At 41.7% G+C, this 24,815-nt stretch overlaps 1 protein-coding gene across 2 annotated transcripts in view; it reads left to right on the top strand.

The window, feature by feature from the left end:
* tmem266 (transmembrane protein 266) overlaps positions 1-24,815 on the top strand; it is a 156,186-nt gene that overhangs the window by 113,682 nt on the left and 17,689 nt on the right. For both annotated transcript variants that reach the window (XM_087982041.1, XM_043680377.2), the window contains 3 exons: positions 567-705; positions 13,454-13,569; positions 15,235-15,427. In XM_087982041.1, coding sequence (XP_087838167.1) covers positions 567-705; positions 13,454-13,569; positions 15,235-15,427 — 448 coding nt within the window. The remainder of the gene's footprint in view (positions 1-566; positions 706-13,453; positions 13,570-15,234; positions 15,428-24,815) is intronic.

The raw sequence follows: 24,815 nt of genomic DNA, 5'->3' as shown, positions 1-24,815 counted from the left end.
AAAAACATCTGTCTAAGTCTTCACCAGCAGCACAGAGAGAGAGCTTTATTGGTTAACTCCAACAGCCAGCTAACATTATCAAAATCAAACTGAAAGCAAAGCCTAAAGACCCTTGGTTCTGTGTGAACCTGACCCTGTCCACTCCTGTGTCTTTTGTTTAACTTGTTAAAAAAAAAACCTAGGGATAACTCAAAAGCTGTTACCAACTGTCTGTCAAAAGGAGATTTTCAGCACCACTGTGATAATATCTCTTTGCAAGAGAAACAGGACAGAACACATCTCTCTTAAAGGCCCAGTACCATCGCAAAGTGTGTCTCAAGTCAGGGTGCAATTGAATATGTGCAGATAGATTGCAGTGACCATTTTGCATTCGGAACACACATCGTTCATATCCAAAAAGGAAAAATATGAAGTGTTATGGGGTGAAGGCTAGACAATGGCACTAAGCAATCAGTTCATTTGAAAAACCGGTGTAGTCATGATGGATTGAATGGCTTCCTTTAGTGCTATAGCAATTCTCTGACACTGTAATGTCTGATTCCCTGTGGGCATTTTGCACATTGCAGGTGTTTGATGGTGCAGTCATCGTCCTGTCATTGGCTCCCATGGTGGCCTCGACTGTAGCAAATGGACCCAGCAGCCCATGGGATGCCATCAGCCTAATCATCACCCTTCGCATTTGGAAGGTCAAACGCATCATTGACGGTGAGTGGTTGGCACTAATGGTAACGTTGTGGGTCAATTGGATTTTATTGACAATGTACTTTTTCTCTGTTACCTCGGCAGTGAATGGGAAATGTCTGTGCAGCATCACTGAAAAATACCTTGTGTTCATATAAACACTTCACAATCACATTGCCTGTGTCTTGAATCAGGAACGTTCAGAGAATTTTAAAAAACACAATTTTTTTTAACTCATCTTCTAACCATCCAGTTCGATGCATGATACATGCAATAATAGAGCATTGACTAATCACAATCTCAGCCTCATTCATTGGCTTACAGGCATGGAATGCAGTAAATGCCCATAGAATCTTAATTCCAAGGACAACTGCATTACGTTTTTATCCCAATACATTTGTTCTCAGGATATGACACTCACTAGCAAGGCCAACATTTCGATAATTTCTCGCCAACCTGTTCAGAGCTTTTATCACACACCTTTGGAGCAGGTTGGACATGAACCTGGGCCTCCCGGCTCAGAGGTAAGGGCACGACCACTGCATCGCAAGAGCCCTCCAAGGCCAACATTTATTGGCTGTCTGTTATTGCCCTCTGTGTGTTCATTTGGCAATTTCAGAGGACAATTAACAGCCAACCATGTTTCTGTGGGTATGTGCTAACATGTTAGCCAGACTAGATAAGGATGGCAGATTTCCTTCCATAAAGGACACTAATAGGCCAAATGGGTTTTTACAGCAATGTGGTAGTTTCATGGGTGTAATGAATGAGAGCAGCAGTTTAGCCCAGATTTATTAATTCATTTAATTTAAATAGCACCAAATGCCATGTTTGGATTTGAACTCAGACTCACAAATATTGATCTAGACCTCTGGATTACTGGTAATCATTAACATTGACTCTGCGAACGATGCTTTAGATTGCTATTGTCTGGAGACAATTAATGGAACATCTGGGGTTACATCAGAAAACATTTCTTCATACAAAGGAAATTTCAAATGGCAAAGGTACTGCTGAGGATGCTTTAGTGTCGTGGTAACATCAGTAGACCAGCTAGCTAAAGCCCCTGCTAATGGTCTGGGGATGCTGGTTCAAATCCCAGCAGGACAGCTGGTGGAATTTTAAATCAATTAATAAAATCTGCAATTGAAAGTTAGTCTCAGTGGCCAATGAACTGTATTTATTATTATAAGACTCACCTGGTTCATGAATGTTCTATAGGAAAGGAAATCTGCCTTTCATGGCCTCCATGTGACTCCAGACCAACAGCAAAATAGCTAACTCTTAATTGCCTCTGAAGTGGAGTTAGTAACCCACTCAGTTCATGGGCAATTGGGGGAGAAATGTTGGTACCATTAGTGACACCCATATCCCATGAAAGCATAAGAAATAGCTTCTTTCTGCACTGTAGGGATTCTATAATTCTGTAATACTGTGAAATACTACATCTAGAAGCCAATTAAAAATATCAAAGCTGAAATTGATTGACTTTTGCTGAGTAACGATTTTGAGAGTTGGAGAAAAATGGTGGGCGGATGGATTAGGAAATAATTCAGCTGTGATGTAATTGAATAGTAGATCTCCTCCCATTCCTATGAAGTGTGACATGAGGACGGGCTCATGTAAAACAGTGATGTCCCTGCACTGGAAGAAGCCGACACAGTGGGGCAGGAATTTACAAATGCATTTAAGAGTAGCCACGTTCCCCAAACACACGCACACACAAAATAGCCTAGTGGTATTATCAGTGGACTGTTAATCCAGAGACCCAGGTAATGGGGTGGCATGGTGGCTCAGTGGTTAGCACTGCTGTCTCACAGTACCCAGGACCCGGATTCGATTCCCACCTCGGGTGACTATCTGTGTGGAGTTTGCACATTCTCCCCGTGTCTGTGTGGGTTTCCTCCCACAATCCAAAGCTGTGCAGGCCAGCTGAATTTCCTGTAGTGTTAGGTGCCTTAGTCAGGGGTAAGTATGGGGAAAGGGTCTGGGTGGATAAATCTGTGGAGGGTCAGTGTGGAGTTGTTGGGCTGAAGGGCCTATTTCGATATTGCAGGGAATCTAATCTAATGTAGTGGGACAGGGGCTTGAACCCCACCATGGCAGATGGTGGTATTTGAATTCAATAAATATCTGGAATTAAGAATCTAATGACTACTGTAAATCCATTGCCAATTGTTGGACAAACCCATCTCATTCACTAACATCCTTTAGGGAAGGAAACTGCCATCCTAACTTGGGCTGGCGTACGTGTGACTCCAGACCCATAGCAATGTGGTTGACCAATTAGGGATGGGCAATAAATGCTGCCTAGCCAACGATGCCCTCATCCTGTTACATAATAAAGAAAAAAAAACACGCACACTGTGACAGCATGCCTTGGATTGGCAACATAACATCATCGCACCAGTCTCCCAAATTACAAAAGGCAAGTGGGCACTGGAATCAGGATGCCATCTGCCACACGGCCAACAGCCTAGTGGTATTTTCACAGGGTTTTTAATCTAGAGACCCAGGTAATGTTCTGAGGACAGTGATTCAAATCCTGCCATGGTGGAATTTGAATCTAAGTTTAAAAATCTGTTATTAAGAATCTAATGAGGACCATTTTCAATTGTTGGAGAAAACCCATCAGGTTCACCAGTGTCCTTTAGGGAAGGAAACCACCATCCTTTCCTGGTCTGGCCTACATGTGACTCCAGACCCACAGCAACGTGGATGACTCTTAACTGCCCTCTGGGAATCCCCACATAAGGATGGGTTGCAAGTGCTACCTTAGTCTGTGATACTCACATCCTGTGAATGAATTTAAAAATTGAAATTGCCAACTAGCAGTTATCAAGGTTGGTGATAATATGTTGCCCACTGCATTTTTCAAGCAGCTGACATGAAGAGGTTTGAAAGCATAATAATAGGGCAAAAGAATCAGCCTTCTCCCTCAGGACAATGACTGGATTCTGTTCGTTGTTCTGTTATGGGATGTGGATATCATTGGCTGACAGTTTTCCATACCAAATATCCCCTGAACAGAATGGCTGGCTGGGGCTATTTCAGAGGATGGTTAAACATCGACTATGTTGCTGTGGGTCTGGAGGCACGTATAGCCAGACTGGGTAAGGATGGCAGAATTCCTTCCTTGAAGCACATCAATGAATAAGATGGGATTTTACTGAAATCGACACAAGTTTCATGGCTACTATCAGTGGGACAAACTTTCAATTCCAGGTTTCAATAGGTGAATAGAAATTCCACCAGCCACTGCGATGAGATTTGATCCCATGCACCCCAGAACATCAGCTTGATGTCTACAATACTAGTCCAATAGCATTATCATTATACTACTGTCTGTCTGACAATTGACCCTGTTGACTTGAGTGTATCAGTGCAGCTATGGAATTGACTTTCATAAGAAAAGAGCAAATTAGCAAACAGAAAAATCCTTTCCCTTGGCTGCTTGCAGCAGACATGAACCTGGCTACAGTCAGTGAGTACATCTGTCCACTGAAATGCTAAGTTTAGCTCAATTTCAAAAATAGTCTGCAACTATTCCGTTCTGCAAACTAAGAACTCATTCCAGAATTAAACAAATGAAGGAAGTGCAGTGACAACAAAATATATTGGGCAGATGTGGCTTTTATCCAGTTTCAATTAAGTGGCAGATTTTCGATATTAAAATTAACAAGCTGTGTGTTTTTTGGACTGGGGAATCAATTCAACCCGTACAGTTCTTCATTTTTACACTCAGTAATAGTTGCTGTTCTAATTGTGCTCCTGCAAAGAAACATCAGCAATCTACAAGGAGCACTTGATAATGGTTAGATGGGGACCTTACTTTTCGTGAATTAGAGATACTGACTGTTGCAGTTATGTGACCCCACAGCACTGACACCTCATCCATGAACAAGCTATCGAAATGTGTGCCTTTACAGTTGAGTGATGGCAGGCTGCTCAGCTGCAAAAGGCATCACCAGGAGGCCCAAAACCTGTCCTCCTCCATTACCCACTCTCATATGTTTGCTGGGTGATGGTCACAACAACAACTTACATTTAAGTAGCACCTCCCATGCAGTGAAATGTCCCCAGGACTGAATAAAAGCCAAGATATGACACCAGTCCACCAGTGGACATATTAGTTCAATGGCTAAAATGTTTGTAAAAGAGGTGCGTTTTAAGGATTGTCTTAAAAACAGAAGTGAGGCAGTGAGCTAATGAGGTGTAGAGACAGAATTAGGGAGCTTACGGTCTCAGAAACTGAAGACATGACCATGAAGAGGTTAATACCTGTATTAGGAATTCGCAAGAGGCCAAATAAGAAGAATGCACATATCTTGCAAAGTTGTTGGGCAAAAGAATATTAGAGTGAAGGGAGAGGCAAGGCCATAGAAGGACTTAAAAACAAAGAGAAGAATTTTAAAATCAGGACTTTGTTTGACCAGGAGTCATTGTAGTTCAGCAAGGACATGGCAGTGAGGGAAAAAGGTCATGTTGCCTGTTATAACACAGGCAGCAGAATGTTGGATCACCCCAGGATTATAGAGGGTAGAACAGAGAAGACCACCCAGGAGTGTTTCAGAATAATCAAGGAGCAACAGAATCTTAAATGGTAGCTTCAGCATCAGATAAGCAGCTACAGGGGTGAACAGTTTTACATAGGTGCAAATAGGAGACCTCAGTGATGGCACAAATATGAGATCAGAAACTTGTGGAAGACCTGAACGTGGCATCAAGATTGCAAACAGGCTAAAGGTATAAATAGAAAGCAGGAGCTTTGCTTCACTTGGAGGTCACCACTGATGATGTTACCTAGCCAGGTAATGAAATGTCTGGATATCAAACCTACAGCTCAGTGAGCAAACCTACACCCTTAGGCTAAACTAACCTTAGACTGTTGCTAGGGAGAGGGATGATATTGTTAGCTAGGGACAGAGTTAGGAGCAGGAACCAAAAACAATATCTTCAGTTTCTTAATTGGATGGAACTGCAGACCCACAACTATTGTTCATCTTTTCTGCCCTTCATTAGCCAGTGGAACTGGGACCTACTCTACACAGCAACTAGTATCCCACACAGCTAGCCAGAGAGCAAACCTCCTGGTCTATCTGCTGTCAGTCAGGACCCAGTGGATAGCACCACTCTCTGACCATGAAGGTTGCAGCCTTAGGTTCCACTGCAGATTCAAAATCAAGGCTGACACTAACAGAGCACTGCTGAGGGAGGACTGTGGTGTTATAGAGTCATAGAGGTGTACAGCACGGAAACAGACCCTTCTTTTGGATAAGACATTAAATCGAGATCCAATCTGCTTCTCCAAGATCCATTGGTGCTCCTTGAGCAAGAGTGAGGGATTTCTGACCAGTGTGTACCCTTCCAACAACACCAATTTCACAAAAGAATTCCAAATTATCTGTTTATTCTTGTCTGTGGGTGCTTGCTGTGTGCAAATTGGCTGCTGTCTTCTCTACGTTAAAGTAATGACCACCACTTCAAGTGCAGTTTATCAGTTGTGAGGAGTTTTGAGATTCCCTCTTGCATAGGACCATCCAGGCTGGAGAGGAAGCACCCACAAATGTGACAATCATCTTGAGTTTGTCTGATGGTGTTGGCTAAGTACAAACAGGGAAGGGAATATGTGAGAAACCGAGCATTCCTCAAGATTGCCTTATCAAACAGCCCCATCTCCAACAGGGAATGTCACTCTATGCAGACTGCATAAAGAAATGAAGATTGAAATGCAAGTCTTTTTTTATGGCAGCCTCTCCCCTCTCCCCCATCCAGTTTTACTGATTGTTGTAGATGTAGAGAGAGACTAACAAAGGTAAGTTCTTCCACTCTTTCTGAATCAGAAATATCCTCCTTTAATTCCTTTGATTGCATTAATGCAGATTATGCTGCATTCCAATTGCAAACTGTTTTCCCAAACTGTTCATCAGCAGAACTGATATTTATGAGCACATGTTTGCTAATCAGCGTTTGGAGCTGTTCATTAGGAGCAAGTGGAATATCATTAACATTTACTGTATGGTTTATGAGTCTAGCTTAAGGGGTAATCAATGTGGATGACAAACTTATTTTTTTTAAAAAGTCTAATTTAAAATTTAACAATCAACCTTTACAGAGAAACAGCCAGTGTGGAGGGGCCATGTGGGTGCAAACTATTTCAAAGACAGCCACCCTAATCAACTGCAAAGAATGCTCAGTTGTTACTGTATATAGAAAAGTATGAGCTTTAGAAGCCAATAAGTCTCTCAAACCCATTCCAGCATTAAATTAAATCAAAGTTGATCCACATGTTAACTCCATCTACCCACTTTCATTCCTAGCTCCTTAATATACTTCCTCTCTACCATTCTCATCAATTGAACACCTTCCCCATCTTGAAAAGTTATTTTTGGTGGTGGTGGGATGGAAGATTTGTTCTTCCCTTTTTTTGTGAAGAATATTTTCTTACAGCATTCCTGAACAGTCTAGCTCAAATTCTACTTTTATGCCCTCTTGTCCTACACCCCTCCAACTAGAAGAAATAATTTATTTCTATTTACCCACCATGATGTATACTGACCTAAATCTTGTGTTCAAATATCTGGACTAGGATTTGAACCTATCATTGCACCTTCGGGGTGTCTACACCTCGTGGACTGCATCAGTTCAAGAAGGCAGCTCTTGAGAGCCATTCCAGGATGGCTGATACATACCCACATCCATGGAAGAATTTAAAAGAGGTGGGAATCAGGCCATTCAGCCCAACAAGTCCACGCCAACCCTCCAAAGAGCATCCCACTTAGACATTCCTCCCCCCCCCCCCCCATTTCCCATGACCAAGCCACCTAACCTGCACACTATGAGCAATTTAGCATGTCTGATCCACCTAAACTGAAGATCTTTGTGACTGTGGGAGGAAACTGGAGCACCCTGGAGGAAACCTGTGCAGACACGGGGAGAATGTGCAAACTCCACACAGACACCTGAGAATGGAAACGAACCGTGGTCCCTGGTTTGGTGAGCCATCATGCCGTCGTTAGGAGTGAGTGAGTGTTAGCCAGTTAAGGAGAGGGGAAGAAAAGAACAAGTGAGAGGAAGCTGTGACCCGAGAATTATCCTTTGCCTACTGCTGGGGCTGTGGGTCCACGCAGCTTTGCTGGGTGGACTGTGTAACTCCGCGGGCATAATACATTTGAAGACCCATTGAAAATCTCATTGTTGTGAATGATTGCGCTCAGAATGGTGCTATCCGTGGTGCTGTAAGTGAAATGTATCGCCCAATCACTGGCGCTAACATTGACAAATACCATTTCCAGTCCCGGTAATTACAAGGCACGCAACACACCTAAAAATATCTTGCTGGAATCCTCTCAGTGCAGCCCAGCCTCTCCTACTCTGAAACGCAAATCCTGCAGTGTCTCTCCCTTCATTCTATAGATAGTCACCGCTGTTGAATATACGCATCCTGTACAGTACTCACTGTTACAATGAAGACGGTGCCAGTCATAGAGTCATACAACGTGGAAACAGACCTTTCGGTCTTCGGTCCAACCAGTTCACGTCGAACATAATCCCAAACTAAACTCGTCCCATCTGCCCGCTCCTTTTCCTCAAAACCATTTATAGTCAAAAACTTATCTCAGTGTCTTTCAACTGTTGGAACTGTTCCCGCATCCACCGCTTACTCAGGAAGTTCATTCCGCAGGCGAACCACCCTCTGTGTAAAACATTTGCCTCTTATGTCTGTTTTTAAACCTCTCTTCTCTCACCTTAAAAATATGCCCCCTAGTCTTGAAATCTCCCCACCGAGGGAAAAGATACCTGCAATTAACTCTGAAATGATCAGGTGTTAAGCAGAGCTCCTTTGTTCCACAGCAGAAACAGAAATTGCTAAAGAAACTCAGCAGGTCTGGCAATATCTGTGGACAGAAAACAGAATCAACGTTTCGTGTCCAATGGCCCTTCTGTAATTTCTGATTTTGTTTCAGATTTCCAGAATCCGCAGTTCTTTAATTTCTTTCTCCTTTGTTAGGGGACGGGAGTGGGAGGGAAAGGAGATCAAAAGCCAAGTGGAATCCAATTTTATTGCCCTATACACTTCTAGTAAAGTAGAGGATTTGAGATGAAATCTTCAATCAAAGTGTGTGGGGCAGGGGATGGTGGCTATTGACGTTTACATGGCGTACTTCAGAAGGGGTTGAAATCCATGTCGGGTCTTTGGACCTGCCGATAATGACGGGAACCACTGGTCGCTGTCCATGGTCCTGCATTCAGCAGGGAGCTGCTGCCTCGGGCTGTTTACTGGTATGTCTAATGTTTAAATGAAAAAAAAATTGTGAAAAAGACTCAAGACCGACCGCCCACCATCACCACCACCAACAACTCTGCTCCCAAAACTAGCACAAGGTATATGAGAAATGAAGACCTTTCGAACCAAAGTCCAAAGGCCAACTCATACGTAAGATCGACTCTCACTTGTATTATACGGTAGCCTCTTTGCTGATCGAAATTAGTGGGAAATCATCAAAACCATTGATTCTGGTTCATAACTGTTATGGAAAACTTGCATTTATGTAGCACCCTTCACAACCCCAGGATGTTCCAAAGCATCTTACAGCGAATAAAGAATTTTTGAAGCGTGGCTACTGTTATAACGAAGCAAATGCTTGATTGGCACCACATCCACAAACTTGCACTAATCCACCACCGACTATAGGTCGCAGCAGCATGTACCATCTACAAGATGCACTGCAGAAATTCTCCAACATTCCTAAGACAGCATCTTCCAACCCTGATTGTATAGTTCCCAAAGGGCTTCATGGTAACTAACAGCCCAGGCCACCCTGATTTGATCAACCCTTTCTTATCCATTGTCAAAGTTTCACAATAAAACAACAGGAGGGACTTTGGAACCTTCCAACTCATTAAAAGCAGCTTAAACCATCTATACTAAAACAGGATTAGGGTGTGATGTTTTGAAGTCATTAGAAAATCTCAGGGAAAAATAGGTGGCTCATGCATCTAGCTCTACTTAGCTTGAATTTAAATGCTAATTGTAGGTAAGGCAACTAGCAATTCATTATTAGCACAACAGCCAGGGGCGCACAAGTGCCCACAACTCAACCCAACGTCATTCACATTGAACTAAAAATGCTCAGCAAGTCTGGCAGCATCTGTGGAGAGAAATCAGAATTAACATTTCGCGCCTAGTGACCCTTCCTCAGAACTTTCTCTGATTTCGCTCCACAGATGTGGGCAGACCTCTTGAACTTTACCAGCAATTTCTGGTTTAGTTGCTGATTTCCAGCATCTGCAGTTCATTCAGTCTTTATTTTAAAAAATCACACAACACCAGGTTATAGTCCAACAGGTTTATTTGGAAGCACTAGCTTTCGGAGTGCCGCTCCTTCATCAGGTGGTTGTGGAGGTTAAGATCATCAGTAGTTCATTTTGTCATTCATGTTGATCCTTTGAGTCCTAGTATTCTGGCCCCCTCTGGTGGCAGAGCTCATGAATGGTATGCCTGCCACTCATTTTACAAGGACTCAAACCAGCAACTCAATTGCTTGGAATTTCTTCTCTGCAGACTGAATTCCTTCAGTCCACATTTGGTGCTAGCAGTAAGGAATGTGAACAAAAATAAAGGGTTACTGGCCCACAGAAGTCTTTATCCTGCACCTGTGTAGTTCAAATGTTGTAAATGATTCAACCTCTACTATTCCACTGAGAAGTGTTCCAATATTCATTCTGAATATTAAAGTTAAGTCTTCCAGACTGACTATAAAGCTTCAAAATGCATAACACTCTTGTATTGTTGAAGCAGTTTTCTGCTTTCAATTATTAATAGATGGCTGAAAGCTCAATTAAACTTATTAACACTTTTATTTTTTGGCACCCTGAGGGACGCAGGGCAATAAAGCTCTAACAGTAGTTCTGGTCTATGTAATCTCTTTTGCCTGAGGTCCTCTTTAAATATACTTTACCAGGTCTTCTTTGGCCAGATCCATTGTCTATTCCCATCTGAGGGTGTCCATTCGAATGCCAATGTAGCAGAGTGTATATCCAGGAGATGAAGTTTGTGTCCTTTCAGTCTCAGTCAACGTTCCCTCACAGTGTCCTGTAGGCACCTCCAACCAATCCTGTGTAGCTCTTCTTCATTAGTGACATCCTCATTCCAAATGATTTACAAGATTTAAGCCCCAGATTGAAGAGGATTCATACAGGACTCAAAACATCAATTCTGCTTCTCTGCCCACCGTCACTGTCTGACCTGCTGAGTTTCTCCAGCACTTTCAATGTTTTGTTTATCTCTGATGTGGAGGTGCCAGTGTTGGACTGGGGTGAACAAAGTTAAAACGATTGTTCAATACATCACACTTGTTGTATGACACTTTGATCTTTTACTATAAATTCTGTGTCCTTTGATCCCACCCCACTAGCTGTCTGACATAGGAGCAGCTTGTATGTCCAAATAAATCTGTTGGACTATAACCTGTGTGATTTTTAACTTTGTTCATCTCTGACTGCCTTTGAGAAAGTAAGGAGAAGCAGACATTTGAGCCATTGCAGTCTATAGGGTGTAGGTGCACCACAGTGGTGTTAGGGTAGGAGTTTGAGGATTGTAGTGATGATGAAAGAACATCAATGTATTGCCAAGACAGGCTTGTGTGAAGCTTGGAAAAGCACGTGGAGGTACTGTCATTCTCTTTGCACATGCAGCCCTTATTCTTCCAGTTGGTAGAAGCCTATGGTGTAGTTCACCCTCTGGTGAATTCTTTGATGTGATCATTTTTTATGGAGAAGTGTATGTTCAGAGTGGCAATAACCAAGATTGAAAAATGTAGGAGGCTAAAAAGATAAGTGAAGAAGTTGAATTTTGGTGATTCCGAGTTTGAGTTTCAGAAGTCTGAGGAATTGGAGACTGAGGGAGTGATGAGAGTGCCTCTTTTGGTAAAGGAAGAGATGAGACAATAAGCCATTGTGGATTGCAAGGCTCTAGGCTCTATTCCAGGGTTTCAGCACATTCAATGCAGTAGTGAACGAGCTAGGAACTGGCTCTCCAATGAGATGTCAAACCAAAGGCCTCTCTTTGGGTAGATATGACATTTTTTAGAATAGTGCAGTTTTGAAGAAGAAGAGATGACTGGTACCCAAGTCAATGTTTGTCCCTCAGTCAAAAAGAAACACTTATCTGGTCACTACCATATTGCTATTTGTAGAAGTTTACTTTGTGCAAACTGACTGAGGTGTTTCCTACAATACAACAGTGACTATACTTCAGCAAAGGACTTCATTAGCTGTAAAGTATTTTGAGTACTCCAGTGCTTGTAAAGAATGCTTTATATATGCAAGACTTTATTTTTGCAAAAGCAGATAGATTGTGGAAAATGCTCTCTGGTGTATTCATAGGCAAGTAAGACTGAAAGTGGAAAGTTCAAAGAACTGTTATGTACCAACAAAATAGAAAAAAAAAGTTAAGAGAGCCTGTTATTATAAAATATTCAGAGATGAGAGGCATAATCTATTAAATGCTAGATACTTTCTCTAACAGCCATTGAGCCCGAGTTTACAACACTTGAGAAATACCAGATCCTGTATAAAATTACTCCCTGATTCAAGTCTGCTTCTCCAATTCATTTTTTTAGTGAATCTTTGAGCAGTTGAACTCTTTCTCCCAAATCTTCAATCCATTAGGACCCATGTTCAGCACTAACTGGTTTCGATTTACACCTTAGCAGTTTCCTGTGCTATGTGTGGTCTTGGTGGAGGCTTGATGGATATTGTGGGTTCGTGATTTGGTCATGGATGAACAATCCAAGAGGTGAAGAGTTTAGATCCTAGAGTGGCAAGTTAGAAAATCGGTCATTGATAGCTGCCATCAAATAAAGTGATTGTAAAAGGGCACTGGGTAAATGCTCAACTGCACTGAACCCCTTCAGGAGAAGGGATCTTTCATTAATACATGGTCTGGTGTACAGCTCCAGACTACATGAAATGAGGCCCTATTTTTGTCCTGTGCAGTCCAATATCAATGATAGGATGATCTAACCCAAGAACAGGTCACTCAGCTCCATGCTAGTACCAGAAGGAGCTTTCTATTAAAATCCCACTCCCCATCTCTGTCCCAAGAGCCAAGCAATTTTCTCCCCTTTACGTTTATATTCATTTTACGTTTGACAGCTAGTATTGCATTAAAAATGTACCATCCTATTAGACAGAGAATTCCAAATCAATACAGACCTCAGGACAAAATTATATCTCCTAATGTCCCTCTCTGCTTCTTTTTTAAACATATTAAGTCTGTGTTCTCTGTTTATCAACAGCCCTCTGTTATTGGGAAACAGTTTCTTGTTATTTATTGGATCAAAATCCATCATTCATTTGGAAAATTTCTATTAAATCTTCCTGCCAAACTACTCATACTCAAAGGCAGGTGCCTGTCCTCTGCAGGATAAAGGAACATGCTAAGGTATTGTGTCTTATTAAATGAAACAAAACACGGGGGAGCAATAGTTCCATGGTTTCCATGGTGTTTTCTCCATGGCAACAACTTGACCAATCAGAACTGCCTTGTCAACCAGTCAGCACTCTTTCCTCATGTAGTATAAATTGGTGTTCCCTCTGTAATTTGGCATTCTTGCATCTGTCCTGATGAGTGCAAGACAGAAAGCTTCAACATCATATCTGCAGCAATAATAAAAAGAAGCCCACCTGTGTTGAGTGGTCTGATGATCTGTATATTTCCTCAGTCTGTAATCTGGCTTTGATAAGCCTATGGCTGTCACTCTTTCAGCTTACGTCCTGCCAGTTAAGGTGGAGATGGAGATGGTCGTCCAACAGTACGAGAAGGCCAAACAGGTCAGAGAGGAACAACTTGAACGACTCACACAAATTTGTCAGGAACAAGCTGTAAGTATGATCACAACAGAGAGCCAGTGTTTAGAAAGCACCTTTTACAATCCAAGACATCCCAAAGTGTTTTACAGTCAATTATGTACCTTTAAGAGTGTGTAATCATTGTTGTATTCTAGGAATGAAGGGAAAGAAAATGTTTAAGAAATTTTTGATGGTGGTACCTTTGGATGTGTGAGTTATGATGGGCTGAATGGCCTTTATCACACACATCAATTTTGGTGACACCAAAGCAAAGATTAGAATTAAAATTTTATAAGCCTAAAGCTTTTGTGGGTACAACAAGCAAGTATTACAACCACACTGGAAAGAAAGAACTGCCTTATTATTGAGGATAAATCTTTAAAAATCAGCATAAATATTATAAAGTACATTATAAAAATATAAATCCCTCTGATAATTTTGATTGAGTTCATCAGCTTGGTGCAGTGGCTGTACTATTATTTCCGGACAGCAGAGGGCGGTGAATTCACACCAATCTTGTGAATACAGCAATTTTTTGAAATCTGAACAATGTCTCCACCCTCCATGGAGTTTATCTTTTGAGTTCTGCATGATTTGCATCAAAATACAGTGTGGAATTTGATGATGTGTTCAATGTACACAGAAATTTATTACTTTATAACTCTAAACTCAGAGACAATTCTTTCCCTCAACCTTAACCCCTGGAACTTAACCAACTAAAATAGCACTTCTCCCACTCAAAGTGCTATGCCAATACTTATTGTTCAATCAACATCACTAAAAAAGCTGAAGTGATCATGTTCTCATTGCTATATGTGGTAACTTGTGTTAAGTGATTGCTGTGTTTCCTATGTTAGAATAGCGCTGACAGTTCAGAAGTACAGAAGTGAATGCAAGGAAATCTGATATGCCCCAGGGTCAGGAAAGGTGCTATATAAATGCAATTATTTATTTTCTTTCCGATCTGCAATTACCCCAGATAAATGTCGCCCCACCCACTATCTGGGTGCTCTTTGTCACAATCACTCCACTGCAATATCACATGATAATCTTCCAGTCTCTGTTTCAGGATCACTCTTTCCTGCCCGCTGTGTTTGAGGGTTCAATTGTCTGTGTTCAATTTGTGAGTTTGCTCACGGGTCCAGGCTCACTGTGTTTGATTGCTGATCCTGGGCATTGACTCAGAGCAAACAGATAGTTAACAGTCACCACAGAAATCAGAACTGGGATAAACATTAACTGAGACTCTTTTTTGTGATTGGAGAGAGATTTTAAAAACACTTGATTTTCACTTAGAAACTAGAGTCATCCTTGTGTTTTTCTGAGGAAAATCAAATATTAAAATGTACTAAATTCCCAACCTTCCAAAGTCTCTGAAAAATATATCCAGTGGAAAGCTTCTGTATAAATGTGAGGTTTTTAGTAAAGATAAACTCACTATAGCTGTACCAGATGATAGGGCTGCTCTTTCATTAGAGACAAATAACTGATGGGTTTAACCTGACGGTCACCAAGACACAGGCAAGGGAAGAGGTTGAGAAGGAAAGTCCTTCATGGTAACTTCAGTTGGTGGGGGAACTGAACCCATGCTATTGGTATAATTGCAAGCTAGCCAATTGAGCTAACCAAGCCCCCACTGCTCTGATGGTAATAAATATCTCATGATAACACACCTCTGCATTTGTATCCAACGTATAGTTTGAAATCAGACAGCTAAGGGCCCACCTAGCACAGCAGGACCTGGATCTCGCTGCTGAAAGGGAGGCTGCTATGGAAATGCACCACGTCTGGAACAAGCAGAGCAGCAAGTTTCAAGTAGTCGATGGCTCAACCACTGGAGTGTCTGATGATGAGAGTCCTGACAGCATCATTGATCCACGCCAAACACAAAGTAAGGAAACTGGCAAGTGTCTGTTTGCACAATCCTGCCCGTTTGGAAATGTAAATCTTACTAAACTAAGCAGACAGCTATAATCCCATCAAGGTTGAAATTTGGAGTCCAGCAGAGGTTCCTTTTTACCCCTGGTGAGACATGGGTGTCACTGGCAGGGCCAGTGTTTATTGCCCATCACTAGTTGTCCTTGCAGTGGTGGTGAAGAGCTGCCTTCTTGAACCACTGCAGTTCATGCAGGTTAAGAGGCAATTTAGACGGACTCAGGAACAGGCAGGAAATAGAGAGATAGGGACCATTTGCAGACAGATGGGGTTAGTTTAGAATGTTATCATGGTCAGCACAGACATGGGAGGCTGAATGTCCTGTTCTTGTGCTGCAATGCGCTATGTTCTTTGTTCTATGTAGGTAGACCCACAATGCCATTAGGTAGGAATTCTAGGATTTTTATCCTGTGACACTGAAGCAATGAAGATGTATTTCCAATTCAAGGTGGTGAGGGGCTAGGAGGGGAACTTGCAGGACGTAGTATTCCCATGTATCTGCTGCCCTTGTCCTTATAGATGGTAGTGGTCCTGGGTACGGAAGGCGCAGTCTAAGTATCTTTGTTGAACTGTCAATGGTGGAGGGAGTGAATGTTTGTGGATGTGATGCTGAGTTGAAGCAGGGCATAGCAAGAAATTCTCTTGCCTGCAATCCTAAAGTTTTAAAACCTCAGCCTGGACTTTAGGAGTCTGGAGATTGTGGACTGAAGGAAAGACCTAGACATCTGAAACTGGTTTCATTGTCACCATTGAAGGCAAAGCAACAAAGGTTCACTGGACTTCTTTCTATGACATCAGGCCTGTCCTATGACGTGTGAAATAAACTGGGCCCATATTCTGTCGAGCTTTGAAGAATGAGACGTGATCTCATTGAAATCTGCAAATACTAAAAGGGGGAGACAGTTAGATGCAGTTAAGATGTTTCCTCTGGTTGGTGAATCCAGAACCAGGGGACACAATGTAAAGAAAAGGTGATACCATTTAGGTCCCAAGATGAGAAGAAATTATTTTTATTCAGATAGCTGTGAACCTATGGAATTCTCTGCCACAGAGGGTTGTGGTGGTTCAGTTTTTGAGTATGTTTTGAGGTAGAGATTGATAGATTTCTGTTCCATGGACGCTGTCAGACCTGCTGAGTCTATCCAGCATTTTCATTTTAGATTTCTAAGCTCTGCAGTATTTTGCTTTAGTTTGAGTAGCAAATATATTTTATATCCAACAAGTTAGTGGTTAGCACTGCTGCCTCACATTATCAGGGACCTGGGTCCAATTCCAACACCATGTCTGAGTGATTTTCCTCTGAGTGTTCTGGTTTCCTCCACAATCCAAAGATGTGTAGATTAGATGGATTGGCCATGGGAAATTGCTCACAGTGTCCAGGGATGTATTGGCTAGGTGGATTGGCCATGGGAAATTGCTCACAGTGTCCAGGGATGTGTTGGCTAGGTGGATTGGCCGTATTAAATTGCTCACAGTGTCCAGGGATGTGTTGGCTAGGTGGATTGGCCGTATTAAATTGCTCACAGTGTCCAGGGATGTGTTGGCTAGGTGGACTGGCCGTATTAAATTGCTCACAGTGTCCAGGGATGTGTTGGCTAGGTGGATTGGCCATGCTCAATTGCTCACAGTGTCCAGGGATGTGTTGGTTAGGTGGATTGGCCATGCTAAATTGCTCACAGTGTCCAGGGATGTGTTGGTTAGGTGGATTGGCCATGTTAAATTGCTCACAGTGTCCAGGAATGTGTTGGCTAGGTGGATTGGCCATGTTAAATTGCTCACAGTGTCCAGGGATGTGTTGGTTAGGTGGATTGGCCATGTTAAATTGCTCACAGTGTCCAGGGATGTGTTGGTTAGGTGGATTGGCCATGCTAAATTGCTCACAGTGTCCAGGGATGTTTTGGCTAGGTGGATTGGCCATGTTAAATTGCTCACAGTGTCCAGGGATGTGTTGGTTAGGTGGATTGGCCATGCTAAATTGCTCACAGTGTCCAGGGATGTTTTGGCTAGGTGATTGGCCATGTTAAATTGCTCACAGTGTCCAGGGATGTGTTGGCTCGGTGGATTAGCTGTGGGAAATGCAGGGTTATAGGGTTGGGTCTGCGTGGGATGCTCAGTAGAGAAGTAGTATGGGCTGAATGGCCTGTTTCCCCACTATAGGGATTATAGGTTTCAAGTCTTGGCATGGGTTTTGACCCAAAATTGCAAGTTCAGAAACAGGGGTACTACTACTGAGCTATGTAATGGAAAATTAACAAATTTAACATTTACTGTGAATTCTGAAAGAGAATGCTTTTCTAAACTTAATACTGAACTTTGCTGAATTCTGCAATTGAGGAGACAGCTTGTCTTTGTGTGAACTTTGTAAACATTCAGCTTGACCTTGTGACAGTTGAATTCAGCAAAAAGCTAAGGGAAAACATAAGAACAGTTATGTCCACAACAAGGGACTGAGAAAATAACAACTTAAGTTTGCCCAGTCTTTGCCCTTGAGAGTGTGATAAGAATGGTATAAGAAGAGTATGTGAATTATGCTCAGGGCCCCTTACATGAAGCATCTGGCCAAATGTATTGGGTCGGTTCTGCAGAATCTGAATAAAGCTCTTTTCTTTGCTCTTGCTAACAATTGAGTCGAGTCAATTTAATTTCCATGACAGCTACAATAGTGATCTTACAGCTTACTTGTATTTTATAGTTCTGAGCTTTTTCCTTTGTATAAAGTTTTAATATTACACTTCATTGGGAGTATTGCAATACAACAGTCCACCTTGTCCTTAGAAACATTGCAGAGCAACTGCGGAACTTGCAGGCAGCAGTATTCCCATGTATCTGCTGCCCTTATCCTTATAGATGGTAGTGGTCCTGAGTGTGGAAGGCGCAGTCTAAGTATCTTTGTTGAACTGCTATCGAGTGTTAGTGGTGGAGGGAGTGGATTTTTGTGGTTGTGGTACTGAGATGCAACAGGGCATAGCAAGAAATTCTCTTGCCTGCAATCCTAAATAATCTCTGATCATAACCATCAAAGGAAATATTACACATAATCTCATCACCAAGAATATTACAATACTTCTTGTCACGGGAGTTAAAAGGATTTATTCTATTATTATAGATATTGCAATCTGTTTCCCACAAGCAGCATCAAGGTCTATCTCACAATTAGAATTGCTACAAATCGGTGTTGCTCATATTGACTCTGTTTTTCTCTCCACAGATGCAGCCAGACCTTCTGAGTTTCTCCAGCACTTTGTTTTTATTTCAGATTTCCTGCTTTTATTCAAAAGCACAGTTTTTGAGTGTGCTGAAGCAGATCTTTTACTAATCTGAAAGCTGAGTTAAAACCATGAGTCTGTCATTAAACACTATAAGCATGAATCCAGAACTGATACCTAGATAACCATTGCCTGATGATTGTGATTATCACACAAACTACAGTCCAACTATTCATTAACTGAACAGCTAAAAACCATGGACAGTGGGTTCGAGAATTTCCATTGTACAGACCTTACTGTGTTTCAGATGTACCTACTATTTTAGTGTTGGGGGCTCTGCAGACGGGCCCTGAAACTGCATTGAAACTTAACACAATTGCAGTTATCCATTTGAGTCAATAAACCTCTTACTTCAGGACCTTGGACAGCAAATAATATTCTGCCTCATGCTGTAGCTAGTTACTTGAATGCCCAGTGTCAGTGCCATCCACTGTATATAACTTACTGTTCTAAGCATGCAATAAATCAATGACCATTGTCAGTAGAAACTGTGGAGAGTCTGGCTTTAAACTGCATTTAAGTAGGCAGCAATAGATTGTGAGTGACTCAATTGTAAGACCACATTAAAAGTACTCTAAATGAATATAAATCATTGTTATTTTATTCAGGTTACTATTCCCCAGCTTTCACTTCTCTCATTCTCAGAGATCTTATCTGTTTTCTAAAAATGCTCTAACAAACATTTCAATCCCAGACTCTGTTTAATAACCTCACACTTCACCCACACAACAGATAATGTACACTGGACTGGCATTTTGATAATTTCATGAGCATGATTAAAGATGTTAATTTTCTTTATTCTGCCTTGGAATGTGAGTGTTACTAGCAAGGCTAGCATTTGTTTCCCATCTGTCATTGCCTTTGAACTAATTAACTTGCTGGACCATTTCAAAGGGCAGTTAAGAGTCAACTAGAGTCATGTATACACATAGACAGGTAAGGATGGCAAATTTCCCGATTTAATGACAATCATTCATAGTTGTCTTGTCACCATCATATGGTGAGCTTTCAATAAATCAATTCTTTTAAGGAATAAAATTCCACCAGTTGGTGGTGGTGGTATATTGGGATTTGAACACACCCTTCAGGGAATTGAATAGCACCTCTGAGTTGCTCATCCAATAACATTACTGTTAAGCCACCAGGAGGGGGCACCACTTTAGGACAAATAAAAGAAGAATTTCTTACTTTCAGAGAGCTGTACAACTTTGGAATACCACCACAGAAGGCAGTGAAGGTGGGGTCATTGTATATTTTTAAGAAGCTGGATAGACTCTTGTTAGGCAAAGGAATCAAACGTTATCAGAGAAAGATGGGAATGTGGAAATAAAAGTACAAGCAGATCAACCACAAACTTATTAAATGATGAAGCAAGCTCCAGGGTTTGAATGGACTACTGCTTCATACATTCCTTCACTAATTGCCAAGTTAAATGTTGTGAATGTAGTTGACAAGTTGGATGCGATAATCTGAGGACTGCACTGTATTCACAATCCAGTCTGTCTGGTGCAGTATAAAGAACATGCTTTTTATTGTAGCCCTTCTATTAATAAGATTGCCCTGAAGAATATATAGTGTTAATACCTCACTTCTGGTTTTCTGAAATAAATACTTGGATTCAAAGTAGTTACGAACAACATCCCAAAGGGGATTGACAAAGGAGATGGAGAGAAGGTGTTTCCCCTTGTGGGGCATGAGAATGAGAGGTCACAGTTTTAGACTAAGGGGTGGCAAATTTAAAACAAAGATGGAGAGGAATTACTACTCACAGTGTATCTGTGGAATTCACTACTCCAGAGTGCAATGGATTCCAGGACACCGAAAAAGTTTGAGGAGGTAGAGTTTTCATTAGTCATAGGTTGAAGAGTTCTGGGGAGTGGGCAGGAAAGTGGAGTTGAGGCTGATAAGATCAGACATGATTGTATTAAATGGTAGAGCAGGCTTGAGGGGCTGAATGGCCTACTCCAACTCCTAGTTTTTTGCTAACAACAGTCGACTGTGGTTTAAAGGTTTGAAATTTGGTTCCAATGTCTATCTTGAATGAAATGCAATGGGAGAGAGAGAAAGAGAGAGAAGCTTTTCTTGTTGAATTTAGTGAAATTCTGCCAAGAAGTCAGGCAGCATGTAAACAATGAATCCTGGATGAGTGGAATGTAAAATCTTTTTACACTGAGTATCTAGTGTAATTCCAGCCTTTCCCATGTATCCACATCAAGTCCTGAGGAATGGCCCCAGGCTACACCAAGGCATCCCTTTAGAAATGAGACATTAGTAAAGTACATGCTTCTGACTGGGGGCATTTAGACGAGAGTGGGGCCAGAAAAGCTTTTAATGCTCTGTGGAACCCGGGAAACCAGTTATGTTCTCTTTGTATGTCAGGTTAGATTGCCATCTCTAGAGTGCAGCTATTTCAGGTACAGAGTGCTCAGTGGTTTGGGTCATGTACTGAGGGGATTGTGGTCCACAGAAAACATCTGTTTCTTTCACCTGACGACTACAAGCTGCTGTAAAAGAGGGAGGCCGCAGACTCCCGGGGACTGGCTGTCATCACTGAGATAGGCTGAGCCCCTGCCACCCCACATCAATGTGAGAGTACCTTACTGAGACAGCAAGGAAGATTACATCTGCAATGATTGTCATTGAAGGAAACCTTCCCCTCACTGTCCCAGCATTGAACAAGAAAGCGCTAAGTGGTATTTTGCTTTCTTTTTTGTTCTGATTAGTCGTGATGAATAAGAAATTAAGGATGACTTTTTTTTTTGTTTTTGCAGACATCAATGTTTGAGACTTCCCAGTTTCTCCACTAACCTTCACACCCGAATCCCAGGATAATGATATTGCTTCTCCTTTCTTCTTCCTTCCTGTGATGATTTGGTTTAACAAGGAAGCTGAGTTAGACAGCCCATTACTGAAACCCAAAGGGAACTGCTAAAAGGCTGCCAATCCTGTCCTTCCAAATTCTTTCTCCACCCTGAGAGCGAGTGAATGACTAACCGAAGCCTGTTGTTGTACCACCACCACCCACAGGCTATCTTTTGTCCTTATTTATTTCCTTTGTTTTATTACTTTAGTGTGAAGTGTTCTCAAGTCCACTGCTAACTGTCCACCATTGTACTTGCACTTGTAGCAAAATCCAACATGCGTTTCCCTCGTGCTATAACTTGGGAGAGAAATAAGATTCTAATGGGCTCGAAATGATCTACTTTATGCCACTGGACAGAGGTAATTCTCTCCCACCACCTCTGTCAGACAACGTTTTTGCTCCTGTTTTTGACTCATAATTAGGTTTGCTTAAGAATGTAAACGTAAAGCCTCTTCTGGAATACTGTGTCAAATTCTGGTCGCCCTGTTATTAAGCTGGAGAGGATTCAGAAGAGATTTAGCAGGATATTGCTGTATATGGAAGGTTTGAGTTATAAAGGAAGGCTGGATAGGCTGGGATGTTTTTCACTAGAGTGTAGGAGGTTGAGAGGCAACCTTGTAGAAGTTTATAAAATAATTAGAGGTGTAGACAGAGTTAATGGCAGTTGTCTTTTCCTTAGGATTGGGAATTTCAAGACTAGTGGGCACATTTTTAAGGTGAGAGGAGAGAGATTTTAAAAAGGCATAAGAGGCAATTTTTTTACACAAAGTGTGTTTCACATGTGGAATGAACTTTCTAAGGAAGTGGTATTTGAGAGTACAATTACAATATTTGAATAGAATAATGAACAGGAAAGGTTTGGAGAGATATGGGCAGCCCTTGGAGTACAGCGTTAAAAAGAGCAGCACCTTTCCAGTGCACTGCCTGTCCTTTGTACCCATTCAAAATGGATCAGCATACGTTTGCAAGCAATATGGAAAGGTTGCTTCCCCCTTAGTCGAGGATCAGATGACATCATCTTAGAATAACACATTAAGGCGGAAATGAGGAGGAATTTCTTCTCTCTGAGGGAAGCGAATCTGTGGAATTCTTGACCACAGAAGGCTGTCAAAGCTATATTCAAGGCTGAGACTGGCATATTTTTAATCAGTACGGGAAGCAAAGGTTATGGAGAAAAGGCAAGAAAGTGAAGTTGAGGATGATCAGATTAGATCTCCAACGATGGGCCTCTGAATGTGGGCAGGATCATTCATACCTTTCCCTCCTTTAGCCTGTGGGAACTCAACAACATTATATTGCATTTGTATAACACCTTTACTGCAGTAACTTCCTTTGGTCACAAATATGCAAGTCTCTCTTTTTTTGATTTGGCCAGGGCTTTGCTTTTAATTCATCCCCTTTCATGGACTTGGGTGGATGTGGGGGTGGCTGAGGATTCTAACATGACAGACACAGTGAACAGTCATCTATCTCGTACAAATGAATGAGGCAAGATGTAAAGAAAAATAACTTTTAACAGTTCATGAAGTCTTAAAATGCATTCATGACTGGAAATGGTTAATACTGTAAGTTCGATTATGCTGGATCTTACTCTCTAAGTAAATTCAGATTAAGGATTCAATCAATTTGGACTGAGAGAAAGAGGAATTTCTTTGCTCAGAGGGCTGCACATCTTTGCAAGTCTACACTAGAGAGCTGTAGATGCTCTGTCATTGATACATTCAAAGCTGAGATCATAAGAGCTTTGGGCATTATTGGATTTAAAGGATATAGGTATCAGGGAAGAAACTGGGGTTAAGGTAAAGGTCAGCCATGAATGTATTGAATGGTGGAGCAGGCTAAAAGGGCTGGATGGCCTATTCCTATTTCTAATTCTTCGAGTCACAGAGTTACACAGAAACAGACCCTTCGGTCCAACCAGTCCATGCCGAACATAATCCCAAACTAAACTAGTCCCACCTGCCTGTTCCTGCCCATATCCCTCCAAACCTTTCCTGTTCATTATTCTGTTCAAATATTGTTTAAATGTTGTAATTGTATCCTCCACCACCACTTCCTTAGAAAGTTCATTCCACACGTGAAACACACTTTGTGTAAAAAAACTGCCTCAATGCCTTTTTTAAATCTCTCTCCTCTCACGTTAAAAATGTGCCCACTAGTCTTGAAATTCCCCATCCTAAGGAAAAGACAACTGCCATTAACACTGTCAACACCTCTAATTATTTTATGAACTTCTATAAGGTTGCCTCTCAACCTCCTATGCTCCAGTGAAAAACACCCTAGCCTATCGTGCCTTCCCTTATAACTCAAACCTTCCATACACAGCAGCATCCTGCTAAATCTCTTCTGAACCCTCTCCAGCTTAATAATATCCTTCCTATAACAGGGCGAGCAGAACTTGACACAGTATTCCAGAAGAGGCCTTACGTTTACATTCTTAAGCAAACCTAATTATGAGTCAAAAACAGGAGCAAAAATGTTGTCTGACAGAGGTGGTGGGAGAGAATTACCTCTGTCCAGTGGCATAAGATAGATCATTTAGAGCTCATTAGAATCTTATTTCTCTCCCAAGTTATAGCATGAGGGAAACGCACGTTGGATTTTGCTACAATTGCAAGTACAATGGTGGACAGTTAACAGTGGACTTGACACTTCGCACTTAAGTAATAAAACAAAGAACAAATAAATAAGGACAAAAGATAGCCTGTGGGTGGTGGTGGTGGTACTACAACAGGCTTCAGTTAGTCATTCACTCGCTCTCAGGGCGGAGAAAGATTTTGGAAGAACAGGATTGGCAGCCTTTTAGCAGTTCCCTTTGGGTTTCAGTAATGGGCTGTCTAACCCAGCTTCCTTGTTAAAATGGGCTGAAACATATAAATATCTGTTAAATTGCAATACTTCTGAGCAGAATATAGACCTATCTGCTGTCACCATATCATTAACCTGACCATAGAATCCCTACACTGTGGAAGCAGGCCATTCAGGCCATCAAGTCCACACCAACCCTCTGAAGCGCACCTCACCCAGACCTACAATCCTACTCTATCCCTGGAACCCTGACTTTCCCTTGGCTAATACACCTAACCTGCACATCTTTGGACTGTGGGAGGAAACCAGAGCACCCAAAGGTAAACATACACGGGGAGAATGTGCAAACTCCACACACAGTCACCTGAAGATGGAATTGAACGCAGCTCCTTGCCACTGTGAGGCAG

The sequence above is a fragment of the Chiloscyllium plagiosum genome, unplaced genomic scaffold, assembly GCF_037043375.1.
Source record: "Chiloscyllium plagiosum isolate Xiang-an unplaced genomic scaffold, Cpla_swu_hap1 HiC_scaffold_42, whole genome shotgun sequence".
NCBI classification, from domain to species: domain Eukaryota; kingdom Metazoa; phylum Chordata; class Chondrichthyes; order Orectolobiformes; family Hemiscylliidae; genus Chiloscyllium; species Chiloscyllium plagiosum.
Note: the sequence above shows the minus strand (reverse complement) of the source record. Positions and strands in the feature narration are given on the sequence as shown.